General features: G+C 39.1%; 1 protein-coding gene across 4 annotated transcripts in view; it reads right to left on the reverse strand.

Annotated features, from left to right (window-relative positions):
• Positions 1 to 20,526, reverse strand: part of LOC139973052 (nucleoprotein TPR-like) — a 56,785-nt gene that overhangs the window by 29,044 nt on the left and 7,215 nt on the right. For all 4 annotated transcript variants that reach the window (XM_071979419.1, XM_071979417.1, XM_071979418.1 and 1 more), the window contains exons 9-30: positions 19,662 to 19,818; positions 19,210 to 19,281; positions 18,434 to 18,528; positions 17,889 to 17,981; positions 17,030 to 17,134; positions 16,331 to 16,438; positions 15,574 to 15,707; positions 14,178 to 14,279; positions 13,141 to 13,297; positions 12,382 to 12,599; positions 11,679 to 11,757; positions 10,899 to 11,042; positions 10,088 to 10,261; positions 8,956 to 9,096; positions 7,831 to 7,941; positions 7,172 to 7,247; positions 4,255 to 4,347; positions 3,413 to 3,562; positions 2,749 to 2,846; positions 1,611 to 1,745; positions 577 to 651; positions 97 to 285 (exon numbers count right to left, since the gene is read on the reverse strand). In XM_071979419.1, the coding sequence (XP_071835520.1) occupies positions 97 to 285; positions 577 to 651; positions 1,611 to 1,745; positions 2,749 to 2,846; positions 3,413 to 3,562; positions 4,255 to 4,347; positions 7,172 to 7,247; positions 7,831 to 7,941; positions 8,956 to 9,096; positions 10,088 to 10,261; positions 10,899 to 11,042; positions 11,679 to 11,757; positions 12,382 to 12,599; positions 13,141 to 13,297; positions 14,178 to 14,279; positions 15,574 to 15,707; positions 16,331 to 16,438; positions 17,030 to 17,134; positions 17,889 to 17,981; positions 18,434 to 18,528; positions 19,210 to 19,281; positions 19,662 to 19,818 (2,706 nt within the window). The remainder of the gene's footprint in view (positions 1 to 96; positions 286 to 576; positions 652 to 1,610; positions 1,746 to 2,748; positions 2,847 to 3,412; positions 3,563 to 4,254; positions 4,348 to 7,171; positions 7,248 to 7,830; positions 7,942 to 8,955; positions 9,097 to 10,087; positions 10,262 to 10,898; positions 11,043 to 11,678; positions 11,758 to 12,381; positions 12,600 to 13,140; positions 13,298 to 14,177; positions 14,280 to 15,573; positions 15,708 to 16,330; positions 16,439 to 17,029; positions 17,135 to 17,888; positions 17,982 to 18,433; positions 18,529 to 19,209; positions 19,282 to 19,661; positions 19,819 to 20,526) is intronic.

Genomic DNA, 20,526 nt, shown 5'->3' on the forward strand with positions numbered 1-20,526 from the left:
CAATAAAATAACAAAATAATTTCCAAGTTTTCGAGCTTCTTCTACGACAACGCAGTCGCAACCGGATTGCTTGAAATCAAAAGCTAGAAATCTCACCGTTTCTAACTGCTGGTGTAACATTCCATTTTGCCCTTCAAGTTCGTCACACCTATTCTGGATACTTTTCACTTGCTCCTTCTGGACACGCAGTTGTTCTTCCCATGATGCTTTGCTGGCAGCCAACTCATCCAGCGCTTTCTTGGCAGTTTCTTCTGCCTCTGATAGTTTCTTGTTATGGTTGGTCAGCTGAAACAGAATTGAAGATATGATCCAGTCCACAGTTAATAGGAAATAAACCTGTTGTGGGTGGGGGTGTGGGTGGGGATGGGGTTGGGGGCCGGGATATAGCACAGCAACATGCAAAGCAGGACTGCCTATAAACCATAAACATGTACGGACAAGTCAAAATGTTCGCTTACTCCATGTTTCATATTATTAGCGTCCTTCAGCCTGGTGCGACATTTACAAACGTGGAGATAAAATGAGCTGATAACGTTCGACAAGCCTTACAAAGGAAAGGATGAAGTGAGACCTTACCTGTTCTTTGACTGTCACCAATTGTTGAATGTCTGCTGCGTGTAGTACAACCTCCCGTTCATATTTATCGCACGCCTGAAAGGAGACAGATTGGAGGGAATTGAAATGGTCAAACAGAGGGGCTTAACTTTTTTCTTTCCTTGTATCATTTATTATAAATGTTTCATTAAATATCGAGAATGGCAGATCCCTCCCATCCCTCACCTCCACAAGCACACCCCCAACATCAGGGATGAGCCTGCAGGGGTAAAAAAAAAAATCACTTTGCAAAAATTGCGGTATAGGATCCAGTTTGCATATGCTACAGTGTGTTAGGATAATAGTTTTGGTCCCCGAGGTAGAAAAGATATCACGGATATTCCGCGAATTCGCGGAAAAAGCTCATGCCTGCAAGATAGGTAAGAGAGAGAACATAACCTCTTTGGCTACAAGCATGTTGAAGGACATCATCGAATAAATTAAACTAACAAATATCTCCTCCATATTGAGATTGCAAGATCACTCTGAATCAAATCACCGTCTCCTTCCTCTCCTCATACCAAATCCGCTGTTAGTATAGCTGTGACCCACCTCTGACCCCACCCCACCCCTTCCTTGTTAAGGTAAAGCCAACCTCTTCCGCTCCCCCAATCCCCTACTCCTCTTCAACCTCCTGTAATGAAACCTGTGACCCACCTCTGACCCCACCCCACCCCTTCCTTGTTAAGGTAAAGCCAACCTCTTCCGCTCCCCCAATCCCCTACCCCTCGCCAACCTCCTGTAATGAAAGCTGTGACCCACCTCTGACCACACCCCACCCCTTCCTTGTTAAGGTAAAGCCAACCTCTTCCGCTCCCCCAATCCCCTACCCCTCTTCAACGTCCTGTAATGAAACCTGTGACCCGCCTCTGACCCCACCCCACCCCCTTCCTTGTTAAGGTAAAGCCAACCTCTTCCGCTCCCCCAATCCCCTACTCCTCTTCAACCTCCTGTAATGAAACCTGTGACCCACCTCTGACCCCACCCCACCCCTTCTTTGTTAAGGTAAGACCAACCTCTTGTGCTACTTTGCTCTGCTCCTGGCAGTCATGTCGAGCAGCCGCCTCTTTGCTTTCAGCTTCTGTGCATCTCGATGTTGTTTCTTTAATTTCCTCCTGAAGTTTCGAAATGTTCTTCCTCAGTTCTGCAGTCTGTGTTGAGAACGAAATCAAATCAGTAGTGTGACTTGGGATTGAAGGTCACACTTATTTAATTGTTTTAATTCTGATTTTATCAAAAACACTTTGCTTTAGTACAACAGATAAAGAAACATCTTGATAACAGTTATCCATCAATTCACCTATAAATTGTTACCATTTTGTTACAAACAATAATTCCCTAACCCAAAACTTGGAAATTTATGTGTAAACTGTGATTGACACCCTGTTCAATGGTCTACCATTGAAATAAAACTCATAAGGAGGGATGGCCATCATCTTTAAAATACAGCAAGCCAGTTTCTCAAACAATCAAACCTACATTCAGCATCGTGTTGACTCCGCCCTTTTTGTGTCTAAGAAGAACAGTAGTGATTTGGCTAGCGTATTCATTGCAACAAACTATTTCTGATTCCACCTAATAAACATGTGAGAACTGCTGTGACCTTTGTATATCAAATCTAAACATCAAACAGTAAAGAAAAGACAAACATCCAGGCTGCAAATGTCCCATAAACTCTACGGGCTTGCTTTAATCCCCATAAACTCTACGGGCTTGCTTTAATCCCCATAAACTCTACGGGCTTGCTTTAATCCCCATAAACTCTACGGGCTTGCTTTAATCCTCATAGAAACAGACAAACATAAGATAGGAAGAAAGCCATAGCCTGCCCATATTAGGTGCATAAGTCTGACAACACACAAGACCTTTGAATAGAAACAGAATTATGTAAATATAATAGGTCCTTGTTATTATGTTGAGCAATGCAGAATGTCTAACATTGCATTGAAACACATGATAGATCAATCATAATAACCCGCCGCGCATGCCACGCAAGCCATGCATGCCACTGAATACTTATGTTACATAATAATATTAAACTTATCTTTTCCATTACTACACTACCATTATAGTGGCAACTTCCTTGATGTATTGAGGTTGGTTATATCTAATAAAATACTTCTGGACTATCCAAACATGAAGATGACATCGTACCTGAGCATTTGCAGCATCTCCCAGACCTTGGTTCTCGCTTCTCAGCTGGTCCCTCTCTGCTTCACTCTCTGAAAGCTTACTCTCTGTAGCTTGTAGAGCTGTGGTAGAAAGGGGAACAAAGAAACATATTTAGTATCCTTAATAATTTCTATGAACTATTAGGATTTGTCTGTTATAAAATTGTTTAATTCAAAAGGGATGTTTGATCACAAACCAAAGAAAATAATGAATAGGGATTGCCACAATTATGTTGCTGGATAGCCCAAATGCATACAAGCCAAGTCCCCCTAACCTACACCTCAGTTACATTAGCTTCCTGAAGCTCTTGAATACAAGCTTCCCTCCAAACCTACAATACAAGCTTCCCTCCAAACCTACATCTCACATGTAAAAGCTTCCTGAAACTTTTGAATATTAGCTTCCCTCTAACCTACACCTCACCTGTATTAGCTGCTCGAAGCCCCTTAATACCAGCCTCCTTCTAACCTACACCTCACCTGCATTAGCTTCCTAAAACCCCTGATAAAAGCCTCCCTCTAACCTACACCTCACCTGCATTAGCTTCCTGAAGCCCCTAAATACAAGCCTCTCTCTAACCTACATCTCGCCTGCATTAGCTTCCTAAAGCCCCTTACTACAAGCCTCCCCATAACCTACACCTCACCTGCATTAGCTTCCTGTAGTCGTTTCTCCATTGTATCCTTGAATGTTTGGCTGGCCTCATTCTGTTCCTTTAGACTTTGCTCCACAGCTTCACTAATTGTCTTGTACTGCTCCACATGTTGCTCAGCCTTGCCAACTTTGTCATTCAGCTCTGGAAATATGAGTTAACAATTGAGTCATGTCAATACCATCAAGGGGAGAAGAAAGGGTCATTTCACTGCACTAGGCCCTACCTGAGGGGTGGGGGAGGGGGACATGAGATCCATGGCACTATTTCACTTTGTAAGTAGCCTCATGTGCCTTTCAATCAAATGACATGTGACAATGCAATTTTATTTGATTCATCACCTGTTTTTATTTCCATTGTTCTTTCTATTGTTATCCTTTACAATGTTTATTGTTCCAATTTAGTTGTCTGTCCATCCGATTAGTTGTAATGTGTCTTTGATATGTTTTCATATCAGTTTGCCTATGAAGGCCTACTAACTTAAACATCAACTAGATTGCTTTAGTTACTGATATCAAATAGAGAAAGTCATTATCCTATACATAATTATGGCGAGAACACTACAGAGGGGAAAAAAAAGAAACATTGATGCTATGTATGCTGTGAATCAACACATAATTTGCCTGGGTACATTACTGCAACCTGTTCCTACTCAAATGACCTAATTTCACCTATTGCATGTTTCGAAAGGAAATTGTTCCCAATGAAAGGTGAATTGCTAGAAATTTAAACCTTTCCCAGAGATCTAAGAATGATAATATAAAGAAAGGAAGAAGTGGCACTGAAGAAGAATGAAAAGAGTTTGTTTGTTTGTTAAATAATTAATAAGATATTACCTTGAATTTCCTTTTCCTTCTGGGACAATTGCTGCTTTAGCGCCCTCAATTCCAACTCACTACGACCTCCATCTGTCGAATCCTTCGCTGATTCTGGAAAGTCAAAGGTCACAAATAAAGGTCAAAGGTCAAACATGGAAGTATTACACACACACAGAGAAATGAACCAAACTTTCATAATTTGTTCAGAGAACACTCATGAAAATGATAAACAAAGAGCTTTTATTTTTCAACTTTATATAAAATGAAGTGGTCTTAAAAAGAGCAAGTTTTGTGAATTTTTTATGTCAGAGCAGTAAGCCTTCAAGCATTCCCAGAAATCCTTGAGGAATAATCACGCAAGACGGACTTTATATCTCGACACGAAAGGCTGTCATTTTTCCATGCTGATAAGCCACATATATATAAAGAGAAAGCCTAATGGATTGTTGTTTACACTAGTGCTGATAGTCCACACTTTCTTTTGTAGTCGATTAATCGCATAGCTCTTCACACGATTACTGCGATAACTCAGTTACAGTTATGACCTCATCACTGTCATTTTTACATTGCAGAAATACATTCAAAACAAATCTTTCTCCATGGTGCACTGTCTTTATTGGATGGGGGCTTACACATCACCTTATGAAAAAAACCTTTTTAAGAGTTTAGGCTTATCTCAGATGGAAATATCATGGACAGTGTTCGATTTTTCCGGTATCGCATCGCAAAATGCGATCCAAAACGACAAACTTGCGAGACATTTCCAAATCAGCATCGCACATTGTGCCGATTTGTGCGATACAAATTCCTAGTCAGATTTGGGAGCAAACACTCAAACCTTAACCTACGAACTTCTACTCAATGTAGAAGTTATAATTTATTGAGTTTACACTCAATGTACAACTTATTCACTTGACCGTATAGCGAAAAAAAAAACCTGAAAAAATAATATCCTACCATAGTTAAGTGTAAAGCAAATAGCCTAACCACCTCGGCGGTTACGGATCTCACGTAACTAAAAGGTTCCCTGGCAACGTGCCAAAAAATGTTAACAAACAGGTGTTACACAGGGGATGAGCTCACAGTTGTTGGGAAGGTACCTGGGCAAATTCGCAGCACATGTACCGTGGTACAGTAGTTGGGTATAGGGTGAAACACTGCAGTTGTAAAAATGTACGCATAGTGCACGCTATTCATTGTTAGGCAGTCTAGAAACGGGGCTTTGCTGAACGTTGTTTGTTTCATAATATCGGAAGTTTTGTAAGTTGCACTTTTTAAAGATTGAAAGACAGATTAAATCTCTTTTCATTTTATAACATAATATAGCTACTTTAACTTGTCATTTTAAAATTTTCATCAGTTTCGTGACAATTTAAATAAAAAAAGTTGTCAGTATTTTGCATCCTCAACTGCGAATTTTTTCATCGCCAGACATCGCAAAAAATGACAACAATTTTCGGGGGCTTTCGCCCCCAGGTTCCCCACGAGGGTTCTACCCCATGACCCCACCATAGCCCTAAGACGGGCCCCTGGACACCACGCCTTTATGCTCGCACGTTACGCGTGCTAGGCAGGCGAACACCGGCGGGAAATCAGCAGTGTGTTCGCGGGAAATTGAACAAGGTTTTCCAACACTGCTGAACTGTGCAGTTACTGTATGCATCATGTTCAAGGTTTTCACGGAGGCCTTTGAGGAAATGAATGGTTAGTACAGTGTATATATGCTGCACTAATGCTGTGTGTAGGCCAAGGTTCACGAAGGTCATTGGTTATATTCGCGCGCCGTAGACGTGTTTTTAGATGTTACGGAGAGTCAGGTTTCCATGGATATTAATCGAAAATGAATCTGAGTTTAACTGACACTAAAGAAATGGATCGTCTTGGGCAGATTAACAAATCATTGCAAGTATAAATAAGTACAGGTAGCTCTGCTGTTAAAAAGAAAAGTTCAATATCGGTTTGCTGTTATCGGCAATTAGGCAAAATTTTACCGATACCGATATGCTGCCGATATTGCAAATATCGGCCGATACCGATATTGAAAACGATTATCGTAGCAACACTAGTATAAATAATAATAAAAAACAAACATTTTCTAGTTAATACATTGATCGCCAACATTTGGTCCGTTTTGTGGTAATTTCAAAACTGCTATTCAATATTGGGGAACTGCTATGCAACAAAAATATTGTATAGCAATTGTCGAAATTTGTTGCTATGCAATTTTTTGGCCATAAGTCGAACACTGATCATGGATTACTCCAGAAGGGCTAACCCACTTTAAAGAAGCAGCATTTTGAGTTGGTTTTTATAAGCTTCTCGATGCTATTCGAGACTAAAATATCATATCTTTGTAAGTCATTATGCCCATATGGTCAACTTTAATAATGGAGTAAAAGTTGAAAATATTCCAAATCAATTTTGAATGTGCCTGATAAACCTTAAAGTGTCCGGTCTGACCAGATGTTGGAAATTATCTAATAAATGCATTAATTACTCCTACATTGACCTTTATTTCTGGACAACAAATGTCTCTTAGTTTGATTAACTGACATCCTAATTAGAGTAATACTCGGCTGATTTTGATCTAAAAATTTGATCTAATATGATCTACAAAATCGGCAGATTTTGATAACAAGATGAAATGATGACCGAACACAAAAGTTGTATTAATACAGGAATCTAATCTTTAACAACTGCCCCCACCCCCCCACCCCCCACACCGATTCTAACTTTTGATACCACAACCTTTGTATCTACTCAGCCAAGGTACACATAATTATAAAAAACGTTTTTATTTACAAGACCATATTTGATTTAGTGTACATTGTGAGTAACAGTTTGGATAAATAATGTTGTTTTTAAGTGATTGAAAGGTAAACCAAAAACAAAAAAGACTTGCTTGAATGATATAAGAAAACTAAAGAGAACTTACCAAGATCTTTGAGCTCTTTGTGAGCGGATTCCAGCTTAATTTGTGCCGCCACAAGCTGAGCCTCGACGCTCGAACACTGTTGATGAAACAATATACACAATACTGTACATTTGACATGTATCGACAAGATGGAATTAAGAAGATTTAAGTTGACATAAAAGTGACTCGCCGGATACATGAATCGACTGTGAGTTGCTGGATCTTTAAATTCACTTCTGTGTTAAAAAAGCCAGCAATTTCTTCCTTTTCCCTGTGTAATTTGTTCAATTCTGTTGCGAGAGAAACATAATTTTGGGAGTGAAGTACCCTACTGGGTGACGAAAATCTTTGACAGATAAAACAGATGTTTACTATAACTGAAAATAAAATCACAGTTTATCACCAGAGCAGTTCCAAAGGTAACACACATTTGTTTTTTCCTTCTTCCTTCTAAAATATTTCTCACTTTTCTAAAAACTGAAAATCTTTTCAAACTAAATCCTAACCTGGAAATAATGTCATCACAAATAAGTCACAAATATTGTGAAGAAAAAAATTGTACTGGAGTTTTTGAAAAACCAATCATGCAACTCGCTCCAATTAAGATTGATAGACCACTAAAAACCGATACAAATCTTAACAAATCTCGCTAAAAAATATATATAAAACTGTAAACAAACCTGCTGCTTCATGGCCTGAAGGTCAACCTTTGATTTGGTGAGGTCATCTTTAGTTTTCTGATGGCTTTCCATCTCGTTGGCCAACTGACGGTCCAGTTCTCGAACTTTGCTCTACAAGAAGAGAGAAACGTATTTAGTTACAAACCAGGAACGATAGTCATCAAAATGTTTTAAAAGATTCCAACCATTCCTGGAATTTTTGTCTCTCAGATTTTAGATGTCTTAACACTACAACATTGATGATAAAATAAAAAACATGCTGGAAAGGAGATATTTGATTGACTAGAACCACAGCTTTGTTCCCCGCATTCAAGATAAGACGCTACATTACAGGGAGGAAAGTGTTTCGTGGCCGATTTAAAATGAATCTATTTCGAAATATTTATCGCGAGCCAGAAAGATCACAAAGATATCTCAATGGGAAGAGATAGTCTGACTCTTGTGTGACTTATTTATGATAACCTTTGACCCCTTTCTGTGGGTTAGCCTAACAAAGAGCAGATGACCAGGTGTGTTTATGGGAGGATCCAAAAATGTCGGGAAGAAACAGATATATCCTGCAACCAATTTTACGTTATCATGGTAACATGCTCACGATGACTTCTGACCTATTTCTCTGTAATATTTATATGTGCTCTCTCACCAACTGAATTGTTAAAAAACCTAGCTTGTTGACAAGCTAGCAGAGATGCACATATGAATAATGAACACCTTGTATTATACTTGCAGTTGTTTATTATAGAGGTTTCCATTCAAGGCAAAGGCCTTCTCCCACAACTTTACAACGGTAATCCCTGGTCACTGGTAATTTGCCACACCTACTTAAGTGAGAAATAGTCAAACAATCGCACCATGGGGCACAACAGTGTGCCACATCTATGCGTCCCCTGGGGGGGGACATCCCATAGTGTGCAGTCGTAATTGGGCGCACTCAACCTTATCTTAAAGTTACCTAACAGGTCCCCCATTGATACACCTGAGTAAAGAGAAGCAATTGAGATGACATGCCTTGCCTATGGACACAACACGATCATCCTACAGGACTCCAACCTGAAACCCTTAGATTGTAAGACCATCGCCTCGACTTCGATTGTACAATTCTTTGTTTGTTTGTTTATTTCATACCTCCCAAGTCTTCAGCACCGTCCTGTGTTGTTCTCCTTCCCCGTCCAGCTTCCTCCGAACCATGTTCAGTTCTCGCTCCATTGAGCTCATCTGATTGGTCAGCCGAGACTTGGTCTCAAAATCGGATCGTTCCAAGTTAGTCTGTGGTAGATATTCAATACAGGAAAGAATAAGTTTTGTGCTGACATTTTTTGTATAGGAGCTTTGAGGTTTATGAATTTTGGCCTTCTCACAAAAATATGGAATATAATATGGTTCTGTGCACAAAAGCTGCTATACATGTACTTGCATTGGTTTCATAACCATCTGCCCAATTATGTGTGACATTTTGTGATGCAATACCAGATCAAGTATTCCACAAATAGCCACAATTGCACAAGTTTCTATCATTTCAGGAAGACATTTGCCTCAAGACTGCTCTTACTGGTGAACAAACCATTTGAGGCCTTGATTTGGGGCAATTACATATCAACTTGATGGTAAAATCTCATTTTCTTACAAAATTCTGCAAAACTTGCACGGCAACAGAACAGAAAAATCCCTCTTTAGCAATAACATAACCAGGTAGTGGAACAACTCATGAAATACAATTCGTGACGGTGTCTTTTACCAAGATTCTGTTTCACCGTAAGTTGCAACTGTCTTCCATAATATACAAATGTTTACAAAGCTAAAGTACATAGTGATGCTCTTTCACCGTGTGATGTACGTAAATGGTACAGAAATGTACTAACGTTAACAGTATGTTGTATATGGACAATAATACCTTTATATTCCTTGCAAGAAGTGAAAAATGTTTGCAAATATGCTGGCCTAAATGATGTCAGGATAATTACGGTCAAGAAATGCTATTAGCATTCACATTAATTGGTGCAAAAAGCTGCAACTATGAACAATCCTTGAGAAGGGGACTTCTTTTGCTCATCATACCGAATGGACAGGTTTGTTTTGTCGCTAGCCTAACACTAGTACAGTATGTTACAATACATAGACAGGTCTATACTCAATGGACAGGTTTGTTTTGTCGCTAGCCTAACACTAGTAGAGTATGTTACAATACATAGACAGGTCTATACTCATCTGCCATCACTGTGACATATTCAAGGCAAAATTGCTGCCGAAATGAACCAACCTGTATTTGTTGAAGATTTGTCAGCAGTAAGTTTTGGTTCCTCTGTTCGTTCCTCAGTGATTCATTTTCGTTATCGAGCCGGAGTTCCACCTGTTTCAGGAGCTCCTTCTCGCTCTTAGCGTTATGGCATTCAATTTCAAATTTGTTGGCTCTTTCCTGGGAAGCGAGTAAATCCTGCGAACAAAAGGTGAAATTGTGATTGCTCATGAAATGGTGGCTCCTTCTCAAAGCACAAAAGGTCACACTTCCACCCTCCTGTTACCATTCACCTTCCTCCACCCCATGCACCCCCTCACCCCCTCAACCCCACCCCCCACCCAAATTCTTACTGCCTCAAGTGATGAGACTTTTCAGAGAAAACATTGCATAAATCTGTTTCAATAATGATTTACAATGGTTAATTTTTTGGTAATTCTGTCAAAAGTTTCCGAGTTAAAAGTTGTACAGTCTATATCCATTTGACTGTGTGAATTGCGGCATCGTTTGGCATATATTGTTAATTGTTTTAAATAAAATTTTATTTAAAAACTTAAGCACATTCAGTAACTACTTTTAAGGAAACTGAAAATTCATATTTTATTCACATATAAATTATGATAACTTATAATTTTGATAAATTCAAAAGTTTTCTAATAAATCCATCCCAGAGTAAAATCAAATTGGTTGGTAGCCATCACTTCCACTGCCAGCAATTTGCCGTGTACATTGTGCTGGTACTGTTGCACTGTAGAACCATCCCATTTTTATCGAAACCACAAGCGATGCTTTCGTACACGCATGAAGATATATTCTACATGATGGCAAGACTAACCTCTGATAAAGATGTCAGGGATTGTTGGAGCTTGACCATCTCTGAGGACAGTCTCTGGTTCTTCTCTCTGGTGGCCGTGATTTCACTCTTATAGCTGTCAGCTGTGGCTTGAAGGATCTTAAACCTTTCGCTGGCAAATTCCAACTGGAAGAAAGAAAATGATGAATTCTAAGTAATTTACAAATTAACAAAAGAAAATGACCTAATGTGGGTCTGGAGAGTACATGTGCAGTACCTCTGTTTCATTTTCGAAGCTGCGATTGGTCAACTCAAAGTTGACGCCTACCAATTATTCGGTAAACTTCTATTTCTTGAACTCACAGCCGAGTACTATGTAGTACACATTTCCACTTGGATATCCTTGTTCTGCGACTGACAGTTCAAAAAACTGCCAGCACCATTTGTCCAGCATTTGGTTGTCTTAGTTCTTGGGCTGACAGTATTTAAGTATTTTTGAAAATTTTTGGCCTCTGGACTTGACTGTAATAGGCACTTTAGGAAAGATATATTCAACTGGATTATTTAACTCTTTCGTTGTCAATCTGGACACAGTTGAAAGCTTACCTCAAGTTACATTTAGTGTTGACACTATTGTGGGGGGGAGAGATGGAAGATTTGTGACCAACAATGGGAGAGGCACTTAGATTAAACCCCCCACCCCACCCCCTCAACCCAACCCAAATAAAGTGGTGGAAGTAAAATCATTCCGACCAAACATCCTCCAAGACTGGTGGCTTTGATATCCCATAATTCGAGATAGCCATATTTTTTTCAACTGACCTGAGAGGAGAGTTTGGCGTTTTGGACTCGGAAGTCTGACAGATCTTTCCTCATGGTGTCTAGCTGATCACTGAGCATGCTGAACAGAGAGAAAGAGGAAAGAGAACATTTATTGAGCACTTCAGCATTTTGAAAGTTGAAATAAAACATTTATAAAAGTTAAACAAAGAAACTTACTTATTATTAAAATTTAATGTGGGGAAAAAAATGAGAATTAACAACCATACCACTTGTGAACGGAGATAACAAAGATGAAAGAAACATTGGCAGTAACTCCCATCCCACTGATATTTATAGGGCCACCCCCCTCCCCCCCCACAACCCTTGTGGAGACCACTGACACTCTGGACAGGCAGTTTCTTTCTCTTTGCAGCATGTTGGCCACCTGCAAGGCAAACAATTCATGCCTGGGCTGACCCAAGGGATTACAAAACTTTCTTCAAAACCTGTTAACACTATTCATCAAACTAAGTGACATTTGATATATTCCTGTCCCAGCCAGTTGTATACAGGACTGCCCAGGTCACTTTCTCGGTGTCCAGAGCAATTACTTCACATTTATGCCGGGATATGGGATTGCAAGGTTAAACTCAGACGATCGTCAATTCATTCATGTATAAATAAGTAACACCAAGTCATGGGTAACAGTCTCACATTCTGCATAGGTGAAGAAGCCAATGAACTTTGCCAAACAAACAATTACCTCTCATTTACTGCCTTCTCCTTGCGGTAGGTCTCAAACTCGCCCTGGAGGGCTTCCAATGCTCTATCTTTGTCTTCTTGGTTCACCGTGGACTTGACCGGACTCTTCTGAGGTGTCTTTTCCAATTCACCGTTGGAGTTGGCCCCCTTGACAGGAGAGGGCGCCCCAGGAGACTGAGATACTGGCCCTGGGCTCCTCTGAAGCAACGATACGGACAGCTTCAAAGAAAAGCAAAGGAAGGGAAAACGTTTTGTAAGAAATAAACTATAAAACAAGTTAATGGAGGCAGATTCTCAACCCAATAAATATTTGATACCATTTCTGTTAAAGACCGTTGCTCATTAGGGTAACATGCAAAATAATTTTCGCAGTGAATTTGGTTACATCTGTTGAAAAAAACTGGGCAGTCGAAAATCTTGGACAGCTGCAGCACACTGACTGTTGGGAAAACACAGGCACATTCTGACTATCTATGATGTTCCACATTAAGATGGTCTGGCTGACTGGGGTCACATGAGGGCAGAGTGCGGCCGGCTTTGCAGAAGACCCTAGATTATCTGCCCACATCCGAACTGGTAGTATTTTCTAGATACTAAAACCAATCCACGTATACTCCAGCATCTACCCTTCTGTGTGTTTGGCACAAATTTGTGCTGTATTTTTATCCTAATATAAACTAAAGGTATAAAGTAGGATTTCTGATTGGTTGAGCTACATGTCCAGTGGTACAATCCCATGATTTGACTGTATATGACTTACGGGTGGTGGACTGCCCCCATTCTGGGCCAGTAGCACCCTGTACATGTCCCTCTGGCGCACCACAGACTCTACCATCTCCATCTGCCTCCTTCTTCCATCCCTCATCTCCGCCACCTCTTCCAAAGCAGACTCTAATTTAGTCTTCAGCTCCAAAGTTCTGATACAAAAACACACAAAAATACAAACAAGACTCTAAAATCAATTTTTTTCATCAACTTCCCAAATATTTCCTCAATTATACTCTCATGAATATTGATTAATCTAATTGTAAACAAAACAGCTGACAGAAAAAAAATATCGTAAAATGTCTTTACAAGAGCGATGAAAATTATTCCGTTAGAAAAGGATTCAAATCTGTAACCTCAGGAAATCAAACCTCATGTGGTCCTGTCAACTTCAAACTTGAGAAATCCAGCCCTGAGTCACAATCATATAATATTAGATGACGCAAAGTTAAAGGGGTAGCACATGTATTTCTGAGGGCAATGGCTGCATTCTGACTCTACCTAAACAAGTTTCTTTGCCCTTGTGACATCTACTAAACTATTGTGAAATATTTATGGACTAAAACCTGAAACTTTGAAATCTTTCTCATTTTAGTCAGATTTACAAGTTTTATCACAGATTCCGAGTCCACAGCAAAATTGTTGCTGGTATCAAAACCACTACGAGAAGTCATTCCGTTAAACCTGAACTGATTTATACCAAATTAAAATTCAGAATACCTTTCCCTATTTCAGACACTCGCTTACTTCAATTATTAACATAACTCAACATGTTTACCATGGCTACCTCTATTACGTAAGGAGAAGTGCAACAAAATGGCATTTTATCTTATTTATTTTTATCTTTGGTAAACCTGGGGCCAACTTCTTATCCAACTAATATTTTCTTTTTGTGTCACTCAACGTAACATTTTACAAACTTGAATTTCAAAACAATTCTAATGTGAAATTAAATTGCTACTGCTCTAAAACATTCAAAATTAATGATATTAAAATAACTCCAAATGCTGAATAAATATATTTCTAGCTTACTTTGATTCTAAATTCTCATTTTCTTCTGCTTCTCTCTTTTCACTCAATACTCTCACCAAATTCAGTAAGTCTGCATTCTGCTTCTGAATCTCTTCAATGTTCCTGTTGAAACAAAAAAAAATCATGAAACTGGATAAATTCTTTGTAATATTTTTTTTTTCATTTGATGATCAATATTAAATTCTTCCTCTAGTCATCGTCTAATACAACATTCCACTCTTCACAACAAATGCAATTCTTCCATTTGGGGTTCTTTTGAAAAGTTCACACAAAAGTTTCAAGGTAAAGAAACCGCCAAAAACAAGACCTTCCCCTCCACATCCTCAACATCCCCTTCCCCTCCACATCCTCAACATCTCCTTCCCCTCCACATCCTCAACATCCCCTTCCCCTCCACATCCTCAACATCCCCTTCCCCTCCACATCCTCAACATCCCCTTCCCCTCCACATACTCAACATCCCTTCCCCTTCACAACATCCCCTTCACCTCCCCCTCCACATCCTCAACATCCCGTTCCCCTCCACATCCTCAACATCCCCTTCCCCTCAACATCCTCAACACCCCCTTCCCCTCAACATCCTCAACACCCCCTTTCCCTCAACATCCTCAACACCCCCTTCCCCTCCACATCCTCAACATCCCCTTCCTCTTCACAACATCCCCTTCACCTCCCCCTCCATATCCTCAACATCCCCTTCCCCTCCACATCCTCAAAACCCCCATCCCCTCCACATCCTCAACACCCCCTTCCCCTCAACATTCCCTTCCCCTCAACATCCCCTTCCCCTTCCCTTAAGAATCAAACAAATTGAGAAACACTATCCATAATAAGTCCTGTATTTGCTATGACATCTCCCGAGGTATATTTAAAGTTCCTAACACAAAAATATAAACTTTGGGAGGGCAAGCTGACTTGAATTTGACCAAATAACAACAAACTTGCATAAATATTTATACGATATCAGGTCAAATATGAGGTCTGACAAGTTCTCAAGATATAGTTTAATTTGCATACAAGAAAAATACACTAGAAATTCAACCATTAGCACCTGTGCTACAATTGAGTGGATGAAGATGGTGGCATTAGAAGCAATGAAACTCTAGCAACTGCGAGGTCGAGGGTACAATTCCTGTCTGGCTAAAGAAAGATGGGTCTTTCATCCAGGCAAATCTACGGTGCTGCCCTCCGAAATGGTCTTCCAAATTGTTTTCAAAATTCACAATGATCTGAAACTGCTAATTGGACAGCCACCTGTCATGAAGTGTAAGTAATGAGCCACTCGACTTTTCCCACATGCAACATAGTAAAATAAAAATTTCCAGGCGGATAAATCAATTAATCGATAATTCAATAAATCGTTAAAATTGATAAATCGTTAAATCTGTAAACTTACTTGAACGTGACCAAGTGACGATCAATAACTTGGGATGAACTTGTGACATCACTCGAGGATACTCCGGGTTCAAATTCCTCACTGGTGATTGGACCGCCTCTCACCTCGTGAACTTCTCTCAGGAGAACCCGAACCTTGCAAAGAGTAAAAAAAGGAAGAAAATTTTTGTGGAGTTCCAAATTTTTGCAGAGTTCTTCTCATTATCAGCAGACATCATTTGTTAGTTATGAAATTTTAAACAAGAAGTCAAATCTCATCATAATGTCCATAAAGAAAAGCCTGGAATTGAGTTACTCCAAACATGAATGTTACAGAAGTCAATTGGCTTTTGAGGTTACTCTTTGTAGTGAGTGGCACAATAGTTAGTTAGAAGTCAAATGTAAATGTTTAGAATTTAAGAAAACCTTTTTCTCATAGTCAAACATTTCTCCAGATGTAGAAACAATGGCAGATTGTCAGATAGATATATTAAATATATATATACTTATGAGATACTAGATTGTGGGACATTGAAGAAGTAGTAAGAGCTCACATTTCTTTTGCTCAGTCTAAAACAGGAAACTAACCTAAACAAGGGCTGAATATTTTCAAAGGTTAACCACATTTGAAACAACAATGAGTCTGAAAATTTCAAACAGTGAAAAAACCTGCCAGCCTCCATGAGGATTCATACCAAAAAAAAAACTTGCGACAAACTGTCTTCAAAGAAGTTACAAATTATTTAGTAAATTGAAGGTTTCAAAGGAAGAAATGTTACCTGTTGTCCAAGGTCTACGGTCTGTTGCTTCAATCTCTCCTTTTCTCTCATCACATGACTTCTCCTCCTCTCTGCTTCGTCCGCCGTTACTCTTTGCTGTTCGCATTCCTGCATCACATAGAGAAGAGATGGATACCTTTATTAATCTTATTTTCAGTTCACACATTATATTAATATTAAAATTTGAAGCCTTCCTCACCAGGTTAGTTGAATTAATAAGTACTTGTTACGAGTAGTCGAGTGATGGTAACCAGATACATGGTTTTAATACACATTGAGGAGTGTTCAAATTATAAGAGAACATATATCTCCCACCTATGGGGAACGTTGCTTTGCTAGATCAGCTCCACAGCTCTGAAACAGTCTCCCCTTACATCTGAAAACAATCCAGCATGTGTCAACTTTCCAGAAAGAACTCAAGACGTTCTTATTCATGAATGCGTATCCATTTGTTTAATAACTGTTGTGTCCATTTTGGGTACTTTGCTCCTGCAGCGCTTCTGAGCAGTATTTTTTAACTGGATAAAAGCGCTTTACAAATTCTTATATTATTATTATATCTATAGGTATGATCAGAATAACGTAACACTCTATACTATGTAAAAACAGAACATGGAGAAGTTTTCTTTCAATTTCCAATGACCACAAAGTCCAGAAATCCTGCTCTTTGGAGGTCAACTTATTTCTTATAGACCTTACCAGAAGAGCTGCATCGAGTCGTATTGAAAGCTGATTGGTCGTTTCTAAGGACTTTTCATAATCTTCTCTCTGTTGCTGCAGAATTGGAGCCTTCTCCTCAATTTCCTGAAAGAGAATGATGCAAAAGATAAATGAACCACTGTACAAATAGTGAAATACTTTCTAACCGAAATCTCTTCATAACAGAATATATAATAATCTAATTGAAGCTTACATGGTGGCACATGCAACCAGATATTCACCTGATTGTTGCAGTGGCACATGCCACCAGATATTCACCTAATTGCTGAAGTAGCACATACCACCGGATATTCACCTGATTGTTGCAGTGGCACATGTTACCAGATATTCACCTGATTGTTGAAGTGGCACATGCCACCAGATAGTCATCTGATTGCTGAAGTGGCACATGCCACCAGATATTCACCTAATTGCTGAAGTAACACATACCACCGGATATTCACCTGATTGTTGCAGTGGCACATGCCACAGATATTCACCTAATTGCTGAAGTGGCACATGCCACCAGATATTCACCTGATTGCTGAAGTGGCACATGCCACCAGATATTCACCTGATTGCTGAAGTGGCACATGCCACCAGATATTCACCTGATTGTTGCAGTGGCACATGTCACCAGATATTCACCTGATTGCTGAAGTGGCACATGCCACCAGATATTCACCTGATTGTTACAGTGGCACATTGCCAGATATTCACCTGATTGCTGAAGTGGCATATGCCGCCAGATATTCACCTGATTGTTCAAGTGGTACATGCCACCAGGTATTCACCTGATTGCTGAGGTGGCATATGCCATTTCCCCCTGATGGCAGATGCCATACCTCTCACATCTTACCTGTAGAATCTGGTCCATGTATTCATTCAATCTCTGGTTCTCCAGTTTCTCTGATTGTAAAGCCTCTGAGGCTTTTATGTATTCACTGTACATCTGAAAAAATCAAAAAATCAAAAATCAAATCAAATTTGAAAAATGATAACAATCAAATCATTTTCAAATATACAAATGGATAAAAAAAAACTCTGCCTTTTAACAAATATTTTCAAGGTTTGCATGCTCTGACAAAAGAAAACAAAAGCTCGGCCAATATAAGTTTGTTAAACCTGGTCACCAATTTCCTATATAGCTTACACATCCAGGCTAACTACATGAACACTTGCATAACGGTGATAACAGATGATGACACCGGATGGTGACACCAGATGGTGACACCAGATGTTGACACCATATTGAAAGCAGAAACTATTCCGCTTTTAAGAGGCATAAGTGGGATCTCTCTGGTTGATCCACAGATCTATTCTATCCTATGGTGGCAAGACCAGAACTCTATCGCGGTTTAGAATTATGGGTAAGGTTTCAGAATAATTTTTGACGAAACTTACCTGTGTGAGAGTCATACCGGACTTGATGAAGGAGCTGGCGGCCGCAGCCGTTGGAGAGAGGGATGTCAACTCTTCCTCAGAAAGAGGGGTGAGACCTGACAGAAGCAGATGATAGGAAAAGAAATATAGCCAGGAGTTGTTACAAAATGTGATAAACATTTTATGTTTAAATGTCTCCATCCACTCTCCTAAATGATTTGGGAAAATTCTAATTTATAATTCTAGTTTGAAGAAAGCAAAGAATGTGTGGGCTAGAACTGGAATCAAACCAGTGATTGTAGGATAAAAAATCCTTAATAGCAAAGATATGTATGTATCAGGATCTCCACTGACCAAGGCCATGGATGGCTCAGTTGGTAGAGTGGAGTGTAAGATTTGCTATCCTGAGGTCAGTGGTCTAAATCATGTGCTAGTCAAAAACAACTTCTGTTCTCTTTTCAAAAATATCTTTTAAATTCTATCATTTAATACTGGAAACAGCAGCTTAATATCCCAATTCTTGGCTGAATATATGAGGTCTTGTTTCTCTGATATGTAAAACCATCATACATTTAAATTGACAAACTGTGCTATATTTAAACTAACTCAAAACTCAAAAGAAAAGGGTCAGTGGCTTTCAAGAGACTTGTACCCAACATTAAAGGAGCTTAGACCCTACATTGACAATACTGAACCATATATGTATATATATATATATATATATATATATATGGCTGTTTTCATATATTTCCTATGCAGTTTATAAATAAAAGAAGCTAAAAATCTAGCATATTTACCTTTCTTTCTTGCAGCAGCAAGTAAATCGTTGGCATTATCTAATTCTTGTTCCATCTTATCAATCTTCTTCACTGTAAATGAAACAAGTCAATACATTTGATTTGTTTCTCATGCAGTTTGGATAAGTTTTATTTATGCAAATCATATGACTATGCATCATCCAATATTCTAACAATATGAATATTAACAATATAAATGAAGTAACATTTTTAAGACAAACACTAAACAAACTAATTCCTATGTCGATTCCAAAAACAACAGAACATCAGTACGAATACAAATCAGCTTTAAGAAAAGGCTAAAAAAAAAAAAAAGGGTTGGAGTTGGAAAGAACAAAACAGAGAAAGAAAGTATGAATACATTAGACAAAATATACAAATGTAGTAACTTAACACAGTTTTGTGTTTTTCTTGCCCTAAAAATTAAACAACATCATCAATGTTTCACTGACCTAGTTCCTCTTTTTCTGTTGTATAAGTTGCCTCCATTTTTTTATTGTTGACCTCCAATTCCTCCTGGGCGTCTGTCGCTAATTTCAGAAGTTTCTGGAGTTCCTCGACAGCCGAGATTAATTCCCGAACTCTGCCCTCGTGCTCGTCGGATGTTTGCTGTAGACGGAGAGTAGCTTCACAAATTGAACAAAATCGAACTTTAAAAAATTCTGAACCAAAATTTCCACAAGGAAACAAATGGCTGCTAAAATTTACAAAAGAATTCATTTGAGGTCTTTTCCAAGACGTGTGGAACTTAACTGATAGTTAACAGGGAGCACTTGTACCCAGATTCCTGCATGCAAAATAAGCTAGAAACATCTGCTTTGACATTACCCAACAGGCTAGCAACATCATTTCTCTTTCAGGTGTACTGCATGTTCAGGGACAGTTACACTGTTTTTACTGTCACAAATACATTATGTTGTTAACGACCATTGCCACATGCTGTAGCTATCTCAGTGTCCCTCTCACTGCTCTCTGTTGTAGCTATTTACATAAGGCTCTGTGTTGTAGCTATTGCATTACATAAGGCTCCGTGTTGTAGCTATTGCATTACATAAGGCTCTGTGTTGTAGCTATTCCATTACATAAGGCTCTCTGTTGTAGCTACTACATTACTTACATTACATTAGGCTCTATGTTGTAGCTATTGTATAACAAAAGGCTCTCTGTTGTAGCTATTCCAATACATAAGTCTTAAAATCTGACAACAATCATCAAATTCTGACAACATCCAGTTCTTGATTCAGCCCGTCTTTGTGAACGAAGATTTATTTTGGGGGGGGGGGGGCCACTGGGGGCGTAATTGCTTTGCAAATGTCA

Source organism: Apostichopus japonicus, chromosome 9, assembly GCF_037975245.1.
Source record: "Apostichopus japonicus isolate 1M-3 chromosome 9, ASM3797524v1, whole genome shotgun sequence".
Taxonomy (NCBI): domain Eukaryota; kingdom Metazoa; phylum Echinodermata; class Holothuroidea; order Aspidochirotida; family Stichopodidae; genus Apostichopus; species Apostichopus japonicus.